The sequence below is a fragment of the Struthio camelus genome, chromosome 5, assembly GCF_040807025.1.
Source record: "Struthio camelus isolate bStrCam1 chromosome 5, bStrCam1.hap1, whole genome shotgun sequence".
NCBI classification, from domain to species: Eukaryota; Metazoa; Chordata; class Aves; order Struthioniformes; family Struthionidae; genus Struthio; species Struthio camelus.
Window position 1 is genome coordinate 24545237 of NC_090946.1, and position 15492 is coordinate 24560728.

At 41.7% G+C, this 15492-nt stretch overlaps 1 protein-coding gene and 1 long non-coding RNA gene across 12 annotated transcripts in view; one reads left to right on the forward strand and one right to left on the reverse strand.

The window, feature by feature from the left end:
* The window catches only part of LOC104147508 (uncharacterized), a 294392-nt gene extending 280643 nt beyond the window's left edge, over positions 1-13749 (forward strand). The window contains exons 22-24 of the long non-coding RNA XR_011141392.1: positions 33-259; positions 6766-6860; positions 10005-13749. This is a non-coding gene — a long non-coding RNA (uncharacterized lncRNA). The remainder of the gene's footprint in view (positions 1-32; positions 260-6765; positions 6861-10004) is intronic.
* GALNT18 (polypeptide N-acetylgalactosaminyltransferase 18) overlaps positions 1-15492 on the reverse strand; it is a 276796-nt gene that overhangs the window by 15995 nt on the left and 245309 nt on the right. For all 11 annotated transcript variants that reach the window (XM_068945116.1, XM_068945114.1, XM_068945115.1 and 8 more), the window contains one exon: positions 4759-4923. In XM_068945116.1, the coding sequence (XP_068801217.1) occupies positions 4759-4923 (165 nt within the window). The remainder of the gene's footprint in view (positions 1-4758; positions 4924-15492) is intronic.

The window sequence follows — 15492 nt, forward strand, 5'->3', positions numbered from 1 at the left end:
TTATCTTGTCCCCTCACACCTCTTCTGTGCAGGTCCCTCGCCTGACTTGTGTTTCTCACAACAGCAAACAGTCACAGCTGAGGTACGCTGGTTAGAAGCATGAGAAACAATCACATCCCTACCCAACTCGGTCTACACATGCAGTTCATAAAGATGCTACCAGCTAAGAGTAATTGCAGAAAACACTTCTTGCTTGCACCTCTGTACGCTGCTGGAGAACAGGCCTGAAGTAGATCAGAAAGGTGCTGTGCCTTGTGCCGTAAGTATACTCTCTAAATCTCCTATATATAAAACTGTAGTCACCCCGATAGGTGATAGAGATGAGTTTTACTCGCAGAGCACGCTTTGTGTCACAGCTGCCTGTCAGCAAGAAACCTGAGAAATCATAGCGGAGACTGACAAGCTTCTTTTTTAAAAAAAAAAAAAAAAAAAAAAAAAAAGTGAAATGACTGCAGCCTTTAGCATATACGATTTCTTTGTATACAGAACATGTGAAGTTGTTAATATCAGACAGAGCCAGGTCACAAGAACGAATCCTAGTTTTGGCCACGCACAAACGTTTTCCACTGAAAGATGGCCCAAGAAGTTGTATAGCCAGGGGCACCGGTCTCCCTTTCTTCTCTGCCCTCTCAGAGCTCCTTCTCTCTCACAGCACAGGCTCTATTTGGCACATGTAACGCAATCGGTCTGGCAGTCCTAGTGACAGTGATTGACTGATTCCTTGTACTACAGTGATTATCATGCACGTGTGCAGCAGACCCGATGCTTCCCACAAGCACTCAGTTTACAGCAGGGAGCAGAGTGCTGCTGCCAGTTCACTGCATGTGCACCTAGCCATAAAGAGCCCTCAGGCAGTGAGCAGGATTGTTTTGTGCCAGCATCCTATCACTCCCAGGCCTTCAAGCTAGTTGTGTCCGCAGAAGAACTGCAGTGATTACTGTAAGTAAATTTAGGAAATACTGGGAGGACTAAGTATTAAGCAAGGGGCACCCAGTGACAACTGAAGGTAGTGTCTACTTCCCTTATGGTTCGTGATGCCAAAGAAAGTTCCTTAATATCTTGTTCAAATTAATGTTTTAATAAAATCCCAACTGTTTTGCTACAAGATTATTCTTGTCTCTATCCTCTCTGCCATGTGGAATCCGTGGTGATCACTTACCACTGCTAAAAGGTCTAATTTTGTTCTGATTAAAAGAAAAAGTAGCGAGACATACAGAAATAGGTGATCTGTGTCAAACACGTCTAAGACAGTTCAGCGTAACAGAATTCCCAAAATAAGTATTTCCCTCGGAGAACACCGGACAGACAACCTGAGCAATAGAACTCGAACACTACCCATTTGAAGGGAGTCTTGTGAAGGCTAATTTACATAATTTGACATAATTACAGATATAAACACTTGAAGAAGTCTTGGAAGCAGGGAATGTCACCAAAGCCTGCATTTTATTGGTTCACCTTGCATTTGGCAGCTGTACAAAGCTGTGGAGCAGCTCAGAGTCAGATTAGAGGAAGCCTGATTATACAGACCTGTAATACCAGACTTCTAGTGCTCTGTGAAAGTCTGTCCTGTAAAGAAAGCTACCACAGGGTCTCCTAAGGCCTCTGTCCGGTCAGCTAGCATGCCATACAGTGAAAAACATCTTGAGGGCCAGAGAAGCTGGCAGTAAGGGGAGGTGTCCCTCCGTGTGAATACCTGTCACACCACTACTCTGTCTACAGCACAGCAGTGGGACTTCCCTGAATGTCTGACTCCAGCTGCCTACAGTTGCAGGTAATCACATAACTTGATCAAAATCAAAATTATAAAACCAAACTGAATCATAAATTAAAATATCAAGTTTGATGTATGCATACAGTTTTAGTCCTTCAAAGATTTAAATTGAGTTGGAGAGCAATCCTGTTACAGATCTACAGAATCAAGGAGACAGACTACTAAGCTAAGGATGACCTGTTCTTGCCTACCTTTGTCACGAGGATATTTCTCATCCTTCCATTTCACCAATGCAAGTGAGGAGGAACAAAGCTAATCTGAACAGTGCGTTTTCAAAAAGTTGCACAGTCTTATATGAACTAGACTGGAGTCCACGTCCCAGCACAGACTTTCATGCTGCCTCTCAGAACACAGAACGTCTCAGGAAAACAAGAAAGCTTCCTCATTCAGACGTCTGGAGCAATTCCTCTCTCTGGAGCACAGGGCAAACACATGGATTTTTGTGCTGGTCAGAGAAATCTAGTTCACTTTGTCCGTCCTCCTTCAGCTTTGCAAGTCTTACCTGGTTCCCGTTTCCTTTCCGAAGACGATTCTCTCGTGGCACTGCTACATCTCTTTAATGATCGGCATCACCAGACCGTCTTGTGGCAATTACTTTCAGAGCACAGAATCTACAGAAGCCTAAGCGTGCTTGCAGTCAAAAAGGAGGTGCTGTAAAAAGCTATGGCCAACGTCTGCATTTAACGTAAGTCCATATTCCACAAGCTTAAGGATTACACAAGCATCAGTAAACTTTCCTGCTTATTTGGAAGTAGTTCTGCTCACTGCATGGCACAGAAGAGCAATACCAGCGCTTTCAAAATACAGTCAAAAAAATGACCCACTTCAGACAGACAGCTTTTAGTGCATTCATAGAAACGTATCCTTTCCCCAGACTAAACGGGAGCACATTTGCATCAAATGTAGTGTAGTACATCTGTTGATCTTGGCAAGCCCTGATTACTCTCATTAGTTTTCTTCTAGGTTACAGTACGCCTAGGGGGCTGTGCACTATGCTGTATTTCTAGAAATACAAGCATTTTAATTGCATGGGGTATTAACAGAAATCATTTTTGAACAACAAAGGTGTTAATTATTTCATTTGTCTCTTAATTTAGCGTAAGGAAACAACTAACTAGCTTTCCCTGCTCTTGGGCAGAACTGTCTTTGTAGAAGACTTCAAGTCCACACAGCCTAGTTTTAACAGCGCTGTACCTTCATCTGGAGACTGTATGTGGGACATGGAATGGAAACACAGCTGGAAATCAATGCCCAAGTAGCTAAATACCATTTCTAAAGTATTTTTCTAATAGTTAAATTTATCAGTATCCCCAAATTGGATCTAGCATAATTAGTATTACAAAGTGCAACAGTATCATGAAGCAGAAATCGTCGTCACTGAAGGGTCAGGTTACATATAGCAATCACCAAACAGATGGACGGTACAGAAATGTTACCAAAATACCATTTAAATAAATACGTTACTTATGCCTTTTAAAAATGGTTCCAAAAATCAAGAGGAGCGATAGCCACAATGGCTCAAAGACATTTAATTAAAACTCTGCCAGTAAGGGGACTAAAAGTGAAAGCTGGGGTGTCCTGTCCTTCCAGATTAGGTATTTAACATCTGCTGCCTGACTGCTACCCTTTCAAGACAGAGATTATGGATTAGTTTCAAATGTAAATACACATTATGATAATACTGTGCTTTACTGATAAGTAAGTGTCCAAATGATCTCTGCACTAAGGTAGACACTCTACTACCCATGTCCCAAAATATACTAATTGTGGCTGGTTAAATAAAAATCAAAAACGAAAAAAAAACCTAATGAAAAGGTATCGGCAAACCTATGTGCATGTTGCAGAAGAAATTACATGCAGGGATGAAAACTGTCATAATGCAGAGTCTCAGCCCATGGGCTTCTGTACCACACTAACTTAGGTTTTGGTGAAACGGGATCACTGTGCCATATTTCACAGAAGTGAAGTACACAACTAGATTCACAGACTCAAGACTGCAGAGGGAAAACTGTGGCTGTTTAGACTGACATCTGGCATCCACTAGCCATTAATTTTTTCCCCAGAAGCTGAACTAGGTACTTGTTTTAGAGAGCGTTGCAGTCTCATTTTATTTATCCTAAGCAACAGACATATCATCTACATCACACGGTATACATCTGGTGTTTTAGTTACTATTTTAAGAACATTGCATCGTCTTCTGAAAGATGGAATTTGACTGCGTTCAGCTTCCAACCATTGGGGCCTGTTTGGTCATCAGGATAACCTCTCTCCCTCTTCGGAAATACGGATATGCTTGGAGTCACTTCTGAGCTAAACAGCGCTCTCCGTAAGCATTATATCATGGAGCATAGTTTTTAGTCCCAGAACATCCGTGTGTGTGGTGGGGTTTGTTTTGTTTTGTTTTGTTTTAAGTTCTCCCTTGTATTTATAAATCATTTGCAAAATGCAGACACCAGGACAGGAATCTGCATCTTATCAGCAATCTCATCATTGTGAAAGCGCTTCTCAGCCTTTATTTCCTCTTGTTTTATAGTGCCAAAAATGCGGTAGCCATTTTCAGGAAAGGGGCTGCACCTCATTAGAAGGATGTTATCATCCATGACTCTCTACATCCTTTCCTGAGTCACTTGTTTCCAAAAGGAAAGGAAAACAAAACAAAACAAAACAAAACCCCAACCTGTCCCACCGGCATAAACTTCACGTTCCTTGCTCCTAAACAGATTACTTTGCATTTGATTCTAGTAAATCAAATTTTTGGGATTGAGATCCTTTCTTTAGCAGTAACTGCCTTAGAAGCTGGACAGTATATCTATCTTTTTTTGTGAACTTGGAAGACTATTATACAAGATGCGTAACCTTCTGAGATAGCTGATACTGGGTTCAAATGTAAAAATAGTTAGCAAACAGATTACTCCCATTTCAGGTTCAGAAACAAAGCCGAAGCAAAGCTTTTGAACTTGGTGAAACATCTGCTGAATAAGAATTACCTGAGTAAACTGCCAGTAAAGCTTCATTCTCTTGGCTTTGGCGTAATTGCACTCAATGAGCCTGGGCCTGCTGTTCACATCCACCAGGCATCTGTTGTCGTCGTCGTCGATAGTAGGACTCAGGACGCCCACGTGGAACTGCTGATTGCTTGTGTAATAGACGTTCTGCAAGAGGAAGCACAGAGATGATTTGTGGCCCCAAGAGAGAGCACTTCTGTCAAGTAACGGCAAATGTAAATCTGCTGACAGGTGGCTGTGGTGCCTTTTAAATTATTTCCTCTCCTGCAGGAAGCAACACAGCTCTTAAAAGTTCTTTTAAATTAACGATTTTTACCAACAAGTAATTGTTGATTAACTGGTGACTAGGAAGTACGTGAACAAAACCCAGTGTTGTCTCTTCATGTGCCTCTCTAAATTCTGTTTCCTGTGTTCATGCACCATGGGTCTTGAAAAGAGCAAGGTGTACATTCTCTAGCAGGAGGTGGGGAGGAAGTTTTGAGGACTGCGATCAATTCTGATGAGACCGTTTCACCTGAGAAATAATACCTAACTGGAAACGTAAGAGGGGAGGAAGGGAAGAGGAGTAACCAGAGGAGGTCAGCAGGATCTGAACCTTCTGCATTATACATGATAAGTGATAGAATGGTAAACGAAGGCTTGTACAAACAAAGGCCGAGCACCAAGTTGGAGGCAGCTAACCAGAATTCAGTGTATGCGATAAAAAAACCTGTCTGTTATTTAGCAGCTGGTAACAGACAGATACATACATGGCAGGAGAGAACAGAATGGCCAGGCTTCAGGATAGCTATTCTCATTTTATTACATATGTTGATACACGCACAAACGCACAAGGTTTGAAAAAGGGGCCAGATGCCAGCTGGTCTGGATTTCTAGCGAAAGACTGCTCTTATAGCCTGAGTGATTACACACGTGGCCAAAGTCACGAGATGGCTATCTTTCTTACACAAATTATTCTTTCTACTCTGACTGGAAAAAGCATGTGAAGGGTTTCTTTAGAAGAAGGAAATAAAGGGGGAAAGGAGGTAAGCTTGCCACACAGAATAGATAGTATGTGTCTTCTTGAAAATACCAAGTTATATACAATCCCAGTAAAGTAACACAGGCATTTAGAATGTAATTTTGGTAAACTCAGACCTTTCTCTTGACAGAACCACGAGAAAGATGAATGGGCAACATCATCCTTTAGCAGCACGATCTCCTACGGATAGGTGTTGAGCTTTGACAACTCTAATGGTATCAGAGAGTCACGAATGACAAGAGCTAGACAGAGGCGCAAAATTCATGTCTCCATCATCCTACTGTACCCATTAATACTATTTATCTGTAAAAAGGGGGAGCTGGAAATAAGACTGTATGTGTTTGGGAAACTTGTCTGTTCCCAGAGCGTGACAGTACTATATCCTGGTATCTGTTCATTATTGATGTTGTAGCTTGTTTTCTATGTGCATGTTCTTTCCTGTGAAAACTCTGATAAAATATTAATTGCAGATAGGAGAGGGAGTAGAGATGAACCAGAACAAACCAGGACTAGGAAAGGAAAACAATGAAAACAGATGGGCAGGCTTGGCTCTAGCTTTGAAGAGTGCAACATATATAGCTCAGGGTTGCTTATGCAAAAGGGTGATGTACCTGCAACCCCTCAGGACTGAGCTGTTTCTATTAGCTCCGTCTCTTTAGCCTTTCACAGAATGGCTTGAAGCCTCCAGGGAATTCATTTACCTTAGAGGATAAAGCAAACCTAATCCATAGTGCAACTCTGCAGGCTTTCCTGATGTCAAACCAGCAACCCTTCAGTCTGTGCCTCTTTCTGGGCAGGAGGAGAACAATGGCTCTGGCTGGGGGAATTACCTAATTCTGTTTGTTGGCAAAACTCTATACAAACAGAAACAATCATTTGCAATTATGCTTAACAGAGATAAATTAGCAGGCTGTCACTTATCTTGAGACAGCTCACCCTAACTGCTAATATTACTTCACTATTCACAGGTGTTCAACTTGGTTTGGACAAAGAGGAGTGAAACCTTCTGTTCTCACCTGGAGCAGGAACAGGTGCCTTTCAGCTCTTGAAGTGACCCGTAAAAGTAAGCTCAAAGTCAAGCAGACTGGCACAGTCTTAGGGTTAGTGGTGGTTAGCCTTTCTGACTAGGCTCTTGGAGGATGTCACTCTGCTCTTTCCCAATTGTACCATATTTTATTACAGAATTGAACACGTTAGGCACAACCTGTGTGTTGTGCCTAGTAAAAAAACACAACAGTGTCTGAGTGTTTTTTCTATTGGAGGTATCACATCAGAAGCACATACCCTGTGAAAATTCATCCTCAGCTGCTAGTGAACAGAAAGATAAAGGTTTGAGTTGCTGTTGGCCAGAATACTCGTAAAAACTGCAAATAATCCCTGGCTCCCTCCCCCAACCCTGAAATAAAACAGTCCCTGCACCGAGACAGCATAATAATAGTAAGCGTGTCAGGAGAAAGGGAGGGCATCGTTTTGGTAAGACCGAAATAATTGTTGGCACTAGTAATAAAGTCCAGCTACTCTTCTCGTCTGAAACCTCAAGCTATTAAACGTGAACCCCTGGTTGCACTTCCCTTTAAAAGTCTCATGTATTAAGCAAAAAATACTTGAATTGCTTTTATACTTATCTTCCTGTTTCCATTTGATTATTTTCACTTTCAAAAATACATCTTAGGGGTTTTTTTTCAGTTGAAAGGTGGTAAACAAATGGTCTTTCTGGATTGAGCGGTATGGAATTAACCAGCTGAGCTACATTAACTGACTTACCATATTGTAATTTGCCTGACTTGTTATCGCTCGTACCTTAAGTTAACTTGGAGACAAAATAAGATCTTACGAATGAAAAACATGCTCAAGTTCCATCATCTCACATTGTAGCCCTATGAAAAGGGGATTGTACTTGGGATTCAAGTAAGTGGCTAAATAAATAAATGCCCACAGCAGTACTTCTGCAATGGATCACTTCACTTCAAGGGGATGCTTTTAACAAGCATTGACAATTGCTAGCTGCTGGGCAATCCACTTCAGCACAAGATGGACAACTGAGACACTTTAGTTTAGAACACTTGAGAAGATACAGGCAAAACACATTCCACTAGCACATTTTTTTCTACAGTATTGCAACACCACCATTGACTAATACAATATGATAGAAATTTCACGGTAGTTTTTTGAAGAATGGCTCTTTGGTACTTACTTGGAAGTCCAAATGACTGAATAGTGAATGTGGACTGCTAAGTCGTTAAGGTGCTTGTGAAAATTTTACTCGGGGCTTGGACCTTTCATTGCTGCTACCATGGCAAACGTCCTAGTAGTCCCTGCTCAAGGGCCGGGAGTTTCAGTAGCTGAAAATTCACTTGGCTCCACTGAGGTCAGCACATTTGCTGCATGCTGATTTGCAGCATTCTTTCGGTAGTTCCACTGCACTTTTGCAGAAGACACAGCCTCGGCAAAACACAACCACGCATTTTCACATCGCCATCGCACAAATGCTCCCTGAAGAGCCACTGGATCTCCGTAGACATTGATAGCCAAGCATATGGTTTACAAACAGACAAAAAGCCCCAGCCCTCCCTCACCTTGTGACATAATAAGCCTCCTTACCTTTCATTACTCTGCTCCAGCTCACTGTACCTTCCATTTCTTTCACCACAACGGCACTGATGTACAGATTTGTCCCTCAGGGCAAATGGAAGGCAGTACCTTTGTTTAGGAAACTAACTACGTTCAAAAACAAGGCACTTGTCTGCTCAGCAGGTGGAACTGCAAGGATTCACCATTGCTGTCAATTAGAATATCTGCAAAAACGTAGGCAGGATTTGTGAGCAGCACAGTCTCAGGGTTAAAATACGGCCTGTGCCCTAGTCATTTCCACATCTCCTTCAACCACACTCCCACCAGGCGCTTCTCCAGGGTGGACGTGTGCAGTTCACACACTGCTGCACCAGCTCTGGATGCTGCCGCAAGCTACCTTCTCACCCTGCCACCGCTGCTAGCCCCTGCATTCAGCATGCTCAAGAAACTTCCTCTACAAGTCTAGGGCTGGCAGCAGATTAAAGTAACGCAAAAGAAATTGTTCGAAACAAAACGTGGCCTTAATCTAAAGGTTTGCAGCAAGCAGAGACAAGGGTTAAAACAACAAAAGCCTACTTTCTGCGGGTCTTAAGCAAAGCGTATCATTTGCCTTCAAAGCTTGAGCCAGGTCTCTGCCACAAGGCTTCTCTTTCAGGCTGTCTTCTGCTCTCAAAGAACAGCCTCGTAACTCATCACTGCCTTCCTCTGGACACCACGTTGTTTGTTTTTAACTGTTTATAGAGTTTTTTGCCGATGTGCTGAGAACGTTTCCCTGTGAATTTCTTTGTGCCTGTAAAACTTCCATCTTTCTAATTAATGGACCAGTTACTCCTTAGCTTGCTTTAATTTTTTCCTAGAAAAGGTACCTGTCTTATCTCAGGCCATTGTTTCATTTCCCGTTTGCTCCATCTGATAATCCCTTGGATTACTCAGGGTAAGACAAAACATAAGCAAACTGAGGTTGGCATCACATTATTACAACTAGTGAAAAGTTTCCCGATTGTCAGGAAAAAAAGAGTGAGATTTAGTCAAGGCACATATGGTAATTGTTCTAAAGGGGGAAGAAAGACAGCCAAAAGATGAAAACACGAATGGTAGTTGAGAGCTGCCTAGGATTCTCAAGAAATACCCATAATGACTATTAGCTCTTAGGGAAAATTGGGTGTCCTAAATTTTTTCCCCACCTGCATTTCATGTGAACTAATTTGCTGCATGTTATTTTTTCCCTTTGATATTCTAAGTCTCACTTTTTCTGGAGACAGAATTTGCTTAGATGTTTTAAAAAAAAAAAAAAAACAACAGACTACTGCCATGAAAACAGAAGTTTCACTTCTGTTTCTACACTACTGCTACTCAGACCAACTCCAGAATCAAGGAGAAGCCTCACCCTTTATTTGCCATATCCTTGCTCACTTTCGGGGGGGGTGGGGGGGGTGTAGGGACTTTCTCCCTCTTCATGCCATCTCATGTAGGAAATCGGCACAGAAAAGAAAAAGGATAGTTCATGCCTGGAGTCACAGGCTTCTCTAAATCTTCTTCACTGGACTAGGCACGGTCCTTTGGCCCTACTGTTCTGCTTAGCTCCTCCTAGCCAAATTCTTTCAGCTGTAACCTTGAAATTTCTCTTCCTCTACAGACAGTTGCTTAATTACCACAGAAGTCATCCTCTGCTAAGCCAGTACTCACTGGTAGACATGTGTGTTCCACAGGCAAGCACCAGAGCGACATAAAGTGGACATAGCAAAGAGGTAAAAGAGCAGATCTGGTTAAGACTGCTCAGAATCAGAAGCAAGGAGTGCTTTATGAAAGCTTAGAGCTGAGATAACGCAAACTGAATCTAGCATACGCATCTAGCGGATACTACTTCCCTGGTGTAAAGAACGCATTTGACTAGATTTGGCTACCTTTGGTTACAGTGAGCGCGTATGGGGGCGGGTGGGGAAAAAAAATTCCCCGCTTAGTACTTGAGTTGCTTCAAGAAGGCAGTGAGGCCCAGCCTCGCCAAAGAGAGGGAACTGCACGCTTGGAACAGCGTTCGCTGGTACTCATCAGCCAGGCCATCAGCTCCTAGCAAACTGAAAAGTTGCTGCTGTCCTTTCTAGAAAATAACTACCTGCATTTTTGTGATAGACTTCCTGCAAAGCTAGAGCGATAACTTTGGTGGGATAGTCACGTCACATAGGCTTTGCTGCAGTGGGTACAGAACACATCCTGAACCTGCCAGGAGCATGACGAACGGCCCAGGTAATTCAGCCAACTTCAATTTTTTCTCATGGTAGAAATATTCTGAACACCCATGCAAGGTAAAAATCTGTACAAGAAACCGCAATGCCTTTGAGCACAAGGGGAGGTAAACGTGCTGTGTATCTGGACACAGATACATGGCTTAGTCCTCATAATGACGCAGAGTTTCTGTTCTTGAGAATTTTTCCCTAAAAGGTCCTATCATGATACGCATTGCAGCTGACGCTGAAATCCCACTGACTCTAAGTGCAGTGAGATTTTGGCTCCAAGTTTAAAGTTTTTAAACTCTGAAAAGCCACCAGAGCTGATAAAGACTTCAGAGCTGAAGTGGGTTGCCAGTTGCAGTAAATTATTCATAGGAGCTGGCTTATCGTGTAGCAGAAAGTTACAGTAAGATGTTTAACTTAACACAAGATGATTATCTGAAAGATAAATTGCCAACTCCCCACTGAAAGTTTAAAGCGATACACACCAGTTTCCAAGCTGAAAGCCATTTTGTAATCCTGATGGCAATGCTCCCAGATGAAGTTACACTGGAGACTGGTACATGACTGTGCGGTTATAATGAGTAAACTTAATGCTCACCAACAGCAGCGTTTATTTGCTGCCCTGTTTTTGGCATAATAACTAATAGGGATAAGAAGCCTGATTCACCACTATATTCCATCTTTGAACTATACTTTTCTCCAAATGAATCCATGAAGTCTTTTACTGTCATGAAACTGGAGTAATATATTGACATATTAGGGGCAAAGTCTCACAGTAGATTCATACGTGGGTACAATTCCAGTTGCGGCGCAGTCTAATGGGTTGCAGTGAGTCCAGATATAGTTAAGTCCATCTCTGTTGCTTGGCTGTTTATGTTGTCCCTGACTTTTTATTTCAGTGTTTCTTGTTACATAAGCACAAGTGAATGAATGAACTTAGCTGCCCTGATGAGAAAATTCTCTCCGCCAAATCCAAGTTCATTGTGAGTAATACAAACAAACAGATCACTAAGATCCAAACCAAGTGTTTTCCCATTTACTATTCATACAGGAAAGCCTTTCTTTAGAAAACCCTACTGTAAAAATCAGCTAGTGACTGAGGAACGGTATCCACCAGAAAGTGCCGTCTCTATAAGGTAGTAAATTCGTGCAGAGCAGAATCACTCTCTTTCGACACAGCTGGCAGGATACTATCAACATGAAGTTGTTGTGCAAAATTATGCATTGAAACATCTTAGATAGTTTTGTTACTCCCTTGTTACTGAAGGCCTACAAAGAACGTCCTTATTCAGTTTACTTAATTTTACTTACTATCCTAAATACAGAATGACCTTCACATTTTAGGCACTCAGTCGTATATACGTATCCTGATGTATATACATATACACACATATATAAAAGCTGTCTTGGGGTGCGGGCCCCCCCCCCCCACACACACACTTTATATGACATGACAGAAGGGAGAGGCTGTGCTGTCCTGTAGCCCCAGTCAACAGCATAATGGCATCTTGTGCTCCCCTAAAGAAACTTACTGCTAAAGAAGCAAAAGCATAACAGCACAGTTGAGAATTACAGAAAGTTGTAGACATACTGCCCCAAGCCACAGACTGACCTTCAGAAGATGCATTTTATTTTTCTGAGGTAGATTTTCAGCTGGTGCAAACTGATAATACAACTTTGAAGTAAATACAACCATGTTTCACTGATGCTGAGGATATGTGAAACTTGTCCTCGTATTCTTGAGCTAGCAAACACCTAGTAGTAAACGGCTAGTACAGCAAGGGTGGCAACACTATAATTCAGGCTTAAACTGCATAACATGCAAGAAGGAAACGTGTCAGTACTTCACTTCCCTCTTTAGATTTGTATCTACTGAGTTAACCCACCTGAATACTGATTATCTGACCTCCTGGCTTCTTCCTTATGCTTATGCACTAAAGTAACTTCAAAACTCTAAGCAACAATCAGTATTTGATTACAATAAAGACATGGTGCTCAGAAACGTTAAACCACGTGCTGTGATGCTATAAATACAGGCCTAAAGCCACAAAAATGTTAACATTTTAATGGGAAAAAAGGGTGGGAAAAAAGGGTGGGAATTCAGTGCCAAGCCTTTTCTTTCTAATCTAGACTCACGAACCCATATTGCGGTACAATACCTAATTCTGCTGTTGCCTACTTTGGCAGCAAGCAAACAAAAATCATCTCGTTAAGTTCCACTTTTAAAATTGAATAGAACTGCCCAGCATTGTTTTTGTATGTGCTTTCAATATTACTTCTGTAGCTTTCCTAATTCTGGTAGCTGCCGAGTTAATGAGACCTAGATAAATTTTTATTTGATTCAATTCCTAAAGTTTCTCCTCCTCTTGCCTTTCTCTCTGTAGAAGATCTTTTAGACTTCTTTCAGGAAAGAAACAGCAACTCAACAGCAGCAACAAAATGGCAACCGCAGAAAGTTCAGAACTGCAGCAGCACGTCAGTTGTCCTTTTTTCAAAAATTATGGTGTCCTATGGCTCCCTGGATTTTGTCTTATCTGAATTTTCCTTATCCATCTCCCATCATTCCCTTAGTGCGTCCTCTCGGGATTTCCTTTACCCTTTGTAGTCTTCTTTCTGGCTTCCTACAGGATCCCACTCCTTATCCCGTTGTCTTCTCCATGAACGTGAACTCAACTGCAAACATAAACTCAACCGCCATCCCATACGTCGATGCACTTACTGGTCCATTCCCTACACCAGAGTTGACTCCTGGCCAAACTAAAATGCAGGCTAGTTCACTGACATCTGTTTAGAAGCATTTGGTAGCTGAGCATCAACAGGACTAGAAGGGGATTTTTAAACCTTCACAACTATATACCCAAGTTCTTCACATTACTATGGGTAGTCATAAACAGATAATCTTGCATTTTTGTTACTCACGTGCCATATTCAAATTGTACCTCTTCCAAAGGCATCAAATCCTGCCAGACAGGTTTTTTTTTTTTTGAATGCTTGCTAAAATAAATTATTTCATTTCTAGAATTACTATGTTTCCTTAACCTGATTTTGAAAAAAAAAATAGCGTCTGCAACTGGAAAGTAAAGCCAGGCAAATTACAAGCAAGTGCCGCCACTGCATCATTAAGAGACATCTAACAAACATCTTGTGATTTTTTTCAGCCAGTCCTGTCTGTTTTCTTTAATCCTGCATGGTACTGAGTGATGATTGTGGATACAGAGGTCCTGTAGACACTCTTGGCTTCCACAAGCGCTGTAAACATTCAGCATTTTGTGAAGGGGACCAAACTAGAGCGCTGTTGACAATGATAACTGGTGTCAATAATTACATGTACAACTTAGAGAACACATTCCAGCTGACAGACTCCTCAAAGATACTACGTCATTAACCCCTGGACTCATTGGCTCTTCTGGTTCTACTGAAAGCAGTCACAGATCTGTTCTTAATTTCAGATAAGTCATTATTTGTATGAGTTTGATTTAAGGTTTCCAGGGGTGTCAGGCTGACACCAGTATATGCAAAGACAAGATGAAACATCTAAAAATTACTTATTTTGGTGCTGAAGACAATAAAATGTGATAACAACTGACCTTGTTTTAGAAAGTTGTGCAATATACTGACTAAAGGTTTGCATGAAAGTGAGGCGTTACCTACAGAAAAGAAAAACAGAAAGAGAAGGAGCGCATTTCAGCCTAAGCTGATCAGTGAAAGTCTGGTGTCTTCCTGATGTCTTCTTTTTTTGATTTAGGCTACCAGCAAGGACATGTTTATTTCAGCGCACTAAAAAAAAAAAAAAAAAAAAAAAAGAGGAGGAGGGGGGGGTCAAAAACCCACCCAAGGGTTCATCAATCAAATTTAAGTTTATAAAGTGACCCTGTTGCAGGCACATTTGCGAGCAGCACAAACAAATGCAGAAACAACTGCTTGTAATGTAAAGCTCGTAAAGCTTCAGCAAACCCAGCGGCTTTAAAATCTGCTTCTAACATGCGAAGGAATAAATCCCATAGCAAGAAGAATGGGGCTTGATTCACTCACAGCAACCCTAAGTTTGAAGTAACTTCTCTGAAATGAAAGATGAACGTTCAAGATCCAAATGAGTCTTTCCCTCTTTGCTTTGCATGTGCAGAAATCTGAAGATGATCTATTATAAGCAGGAATGCACTGACCTAAATGAAAACATAGGCCGGTGTTACTCTGCAAGGTCTGCAGGCAGAACAGAAAGGGAAGGCTGAAGTGAAGCTGGAAGCTAAAGATCCTGTAAGACTCAGAGAATGTAAGACAGTGAAAGGTGCTTCACACAGAGATTTTTAAAATCACTCCAGGTTTTACTGGAAGGTGAGGCACCTGTCATTTCATTTAGTCTAGATTAACCCAGCAGCTGAAACCAAGGGCACCTGTATAAAGAACCCAGTTGCAGACTAAGTCACAAAGGAACGATAGGCACTGAAATTAATGTGCAAATTAAAGTTGAAGTAGCAGCCTAGGACATTCAGCAGTCTATCAAGACTCTGTGGCTAGAGTGACAAAAGGGAAGCTGCCAGGCTGAGGGTTTCTTCCTACCTCTTGGGGCAGCATTTCCTTCAGCAGCAGTTTCAACCTCCTATTAACACTCCCTCTGTGCTTGGCATTACACAGTTCCACTGAAATAGGCTCTTATTAAGGGGGTTATTAAACTTCTGAATTAGGCAACCCATGGGATGAGCAGCACTGCATATTCGAAGCACTATCAAAGTTCTCATACCCTGGATGGTTAGCAAAACCTCATCAGTGCAGCAGAGGACTTCAAAATTAATACTAAAATTAGGGAAAGAATTCTCCTGTACTTAAAATACAGAAGTGCTAGAGGGAAACTTGCCACAGATGCACAACGCTTGAATACTCAATTTTGTTTTTCTT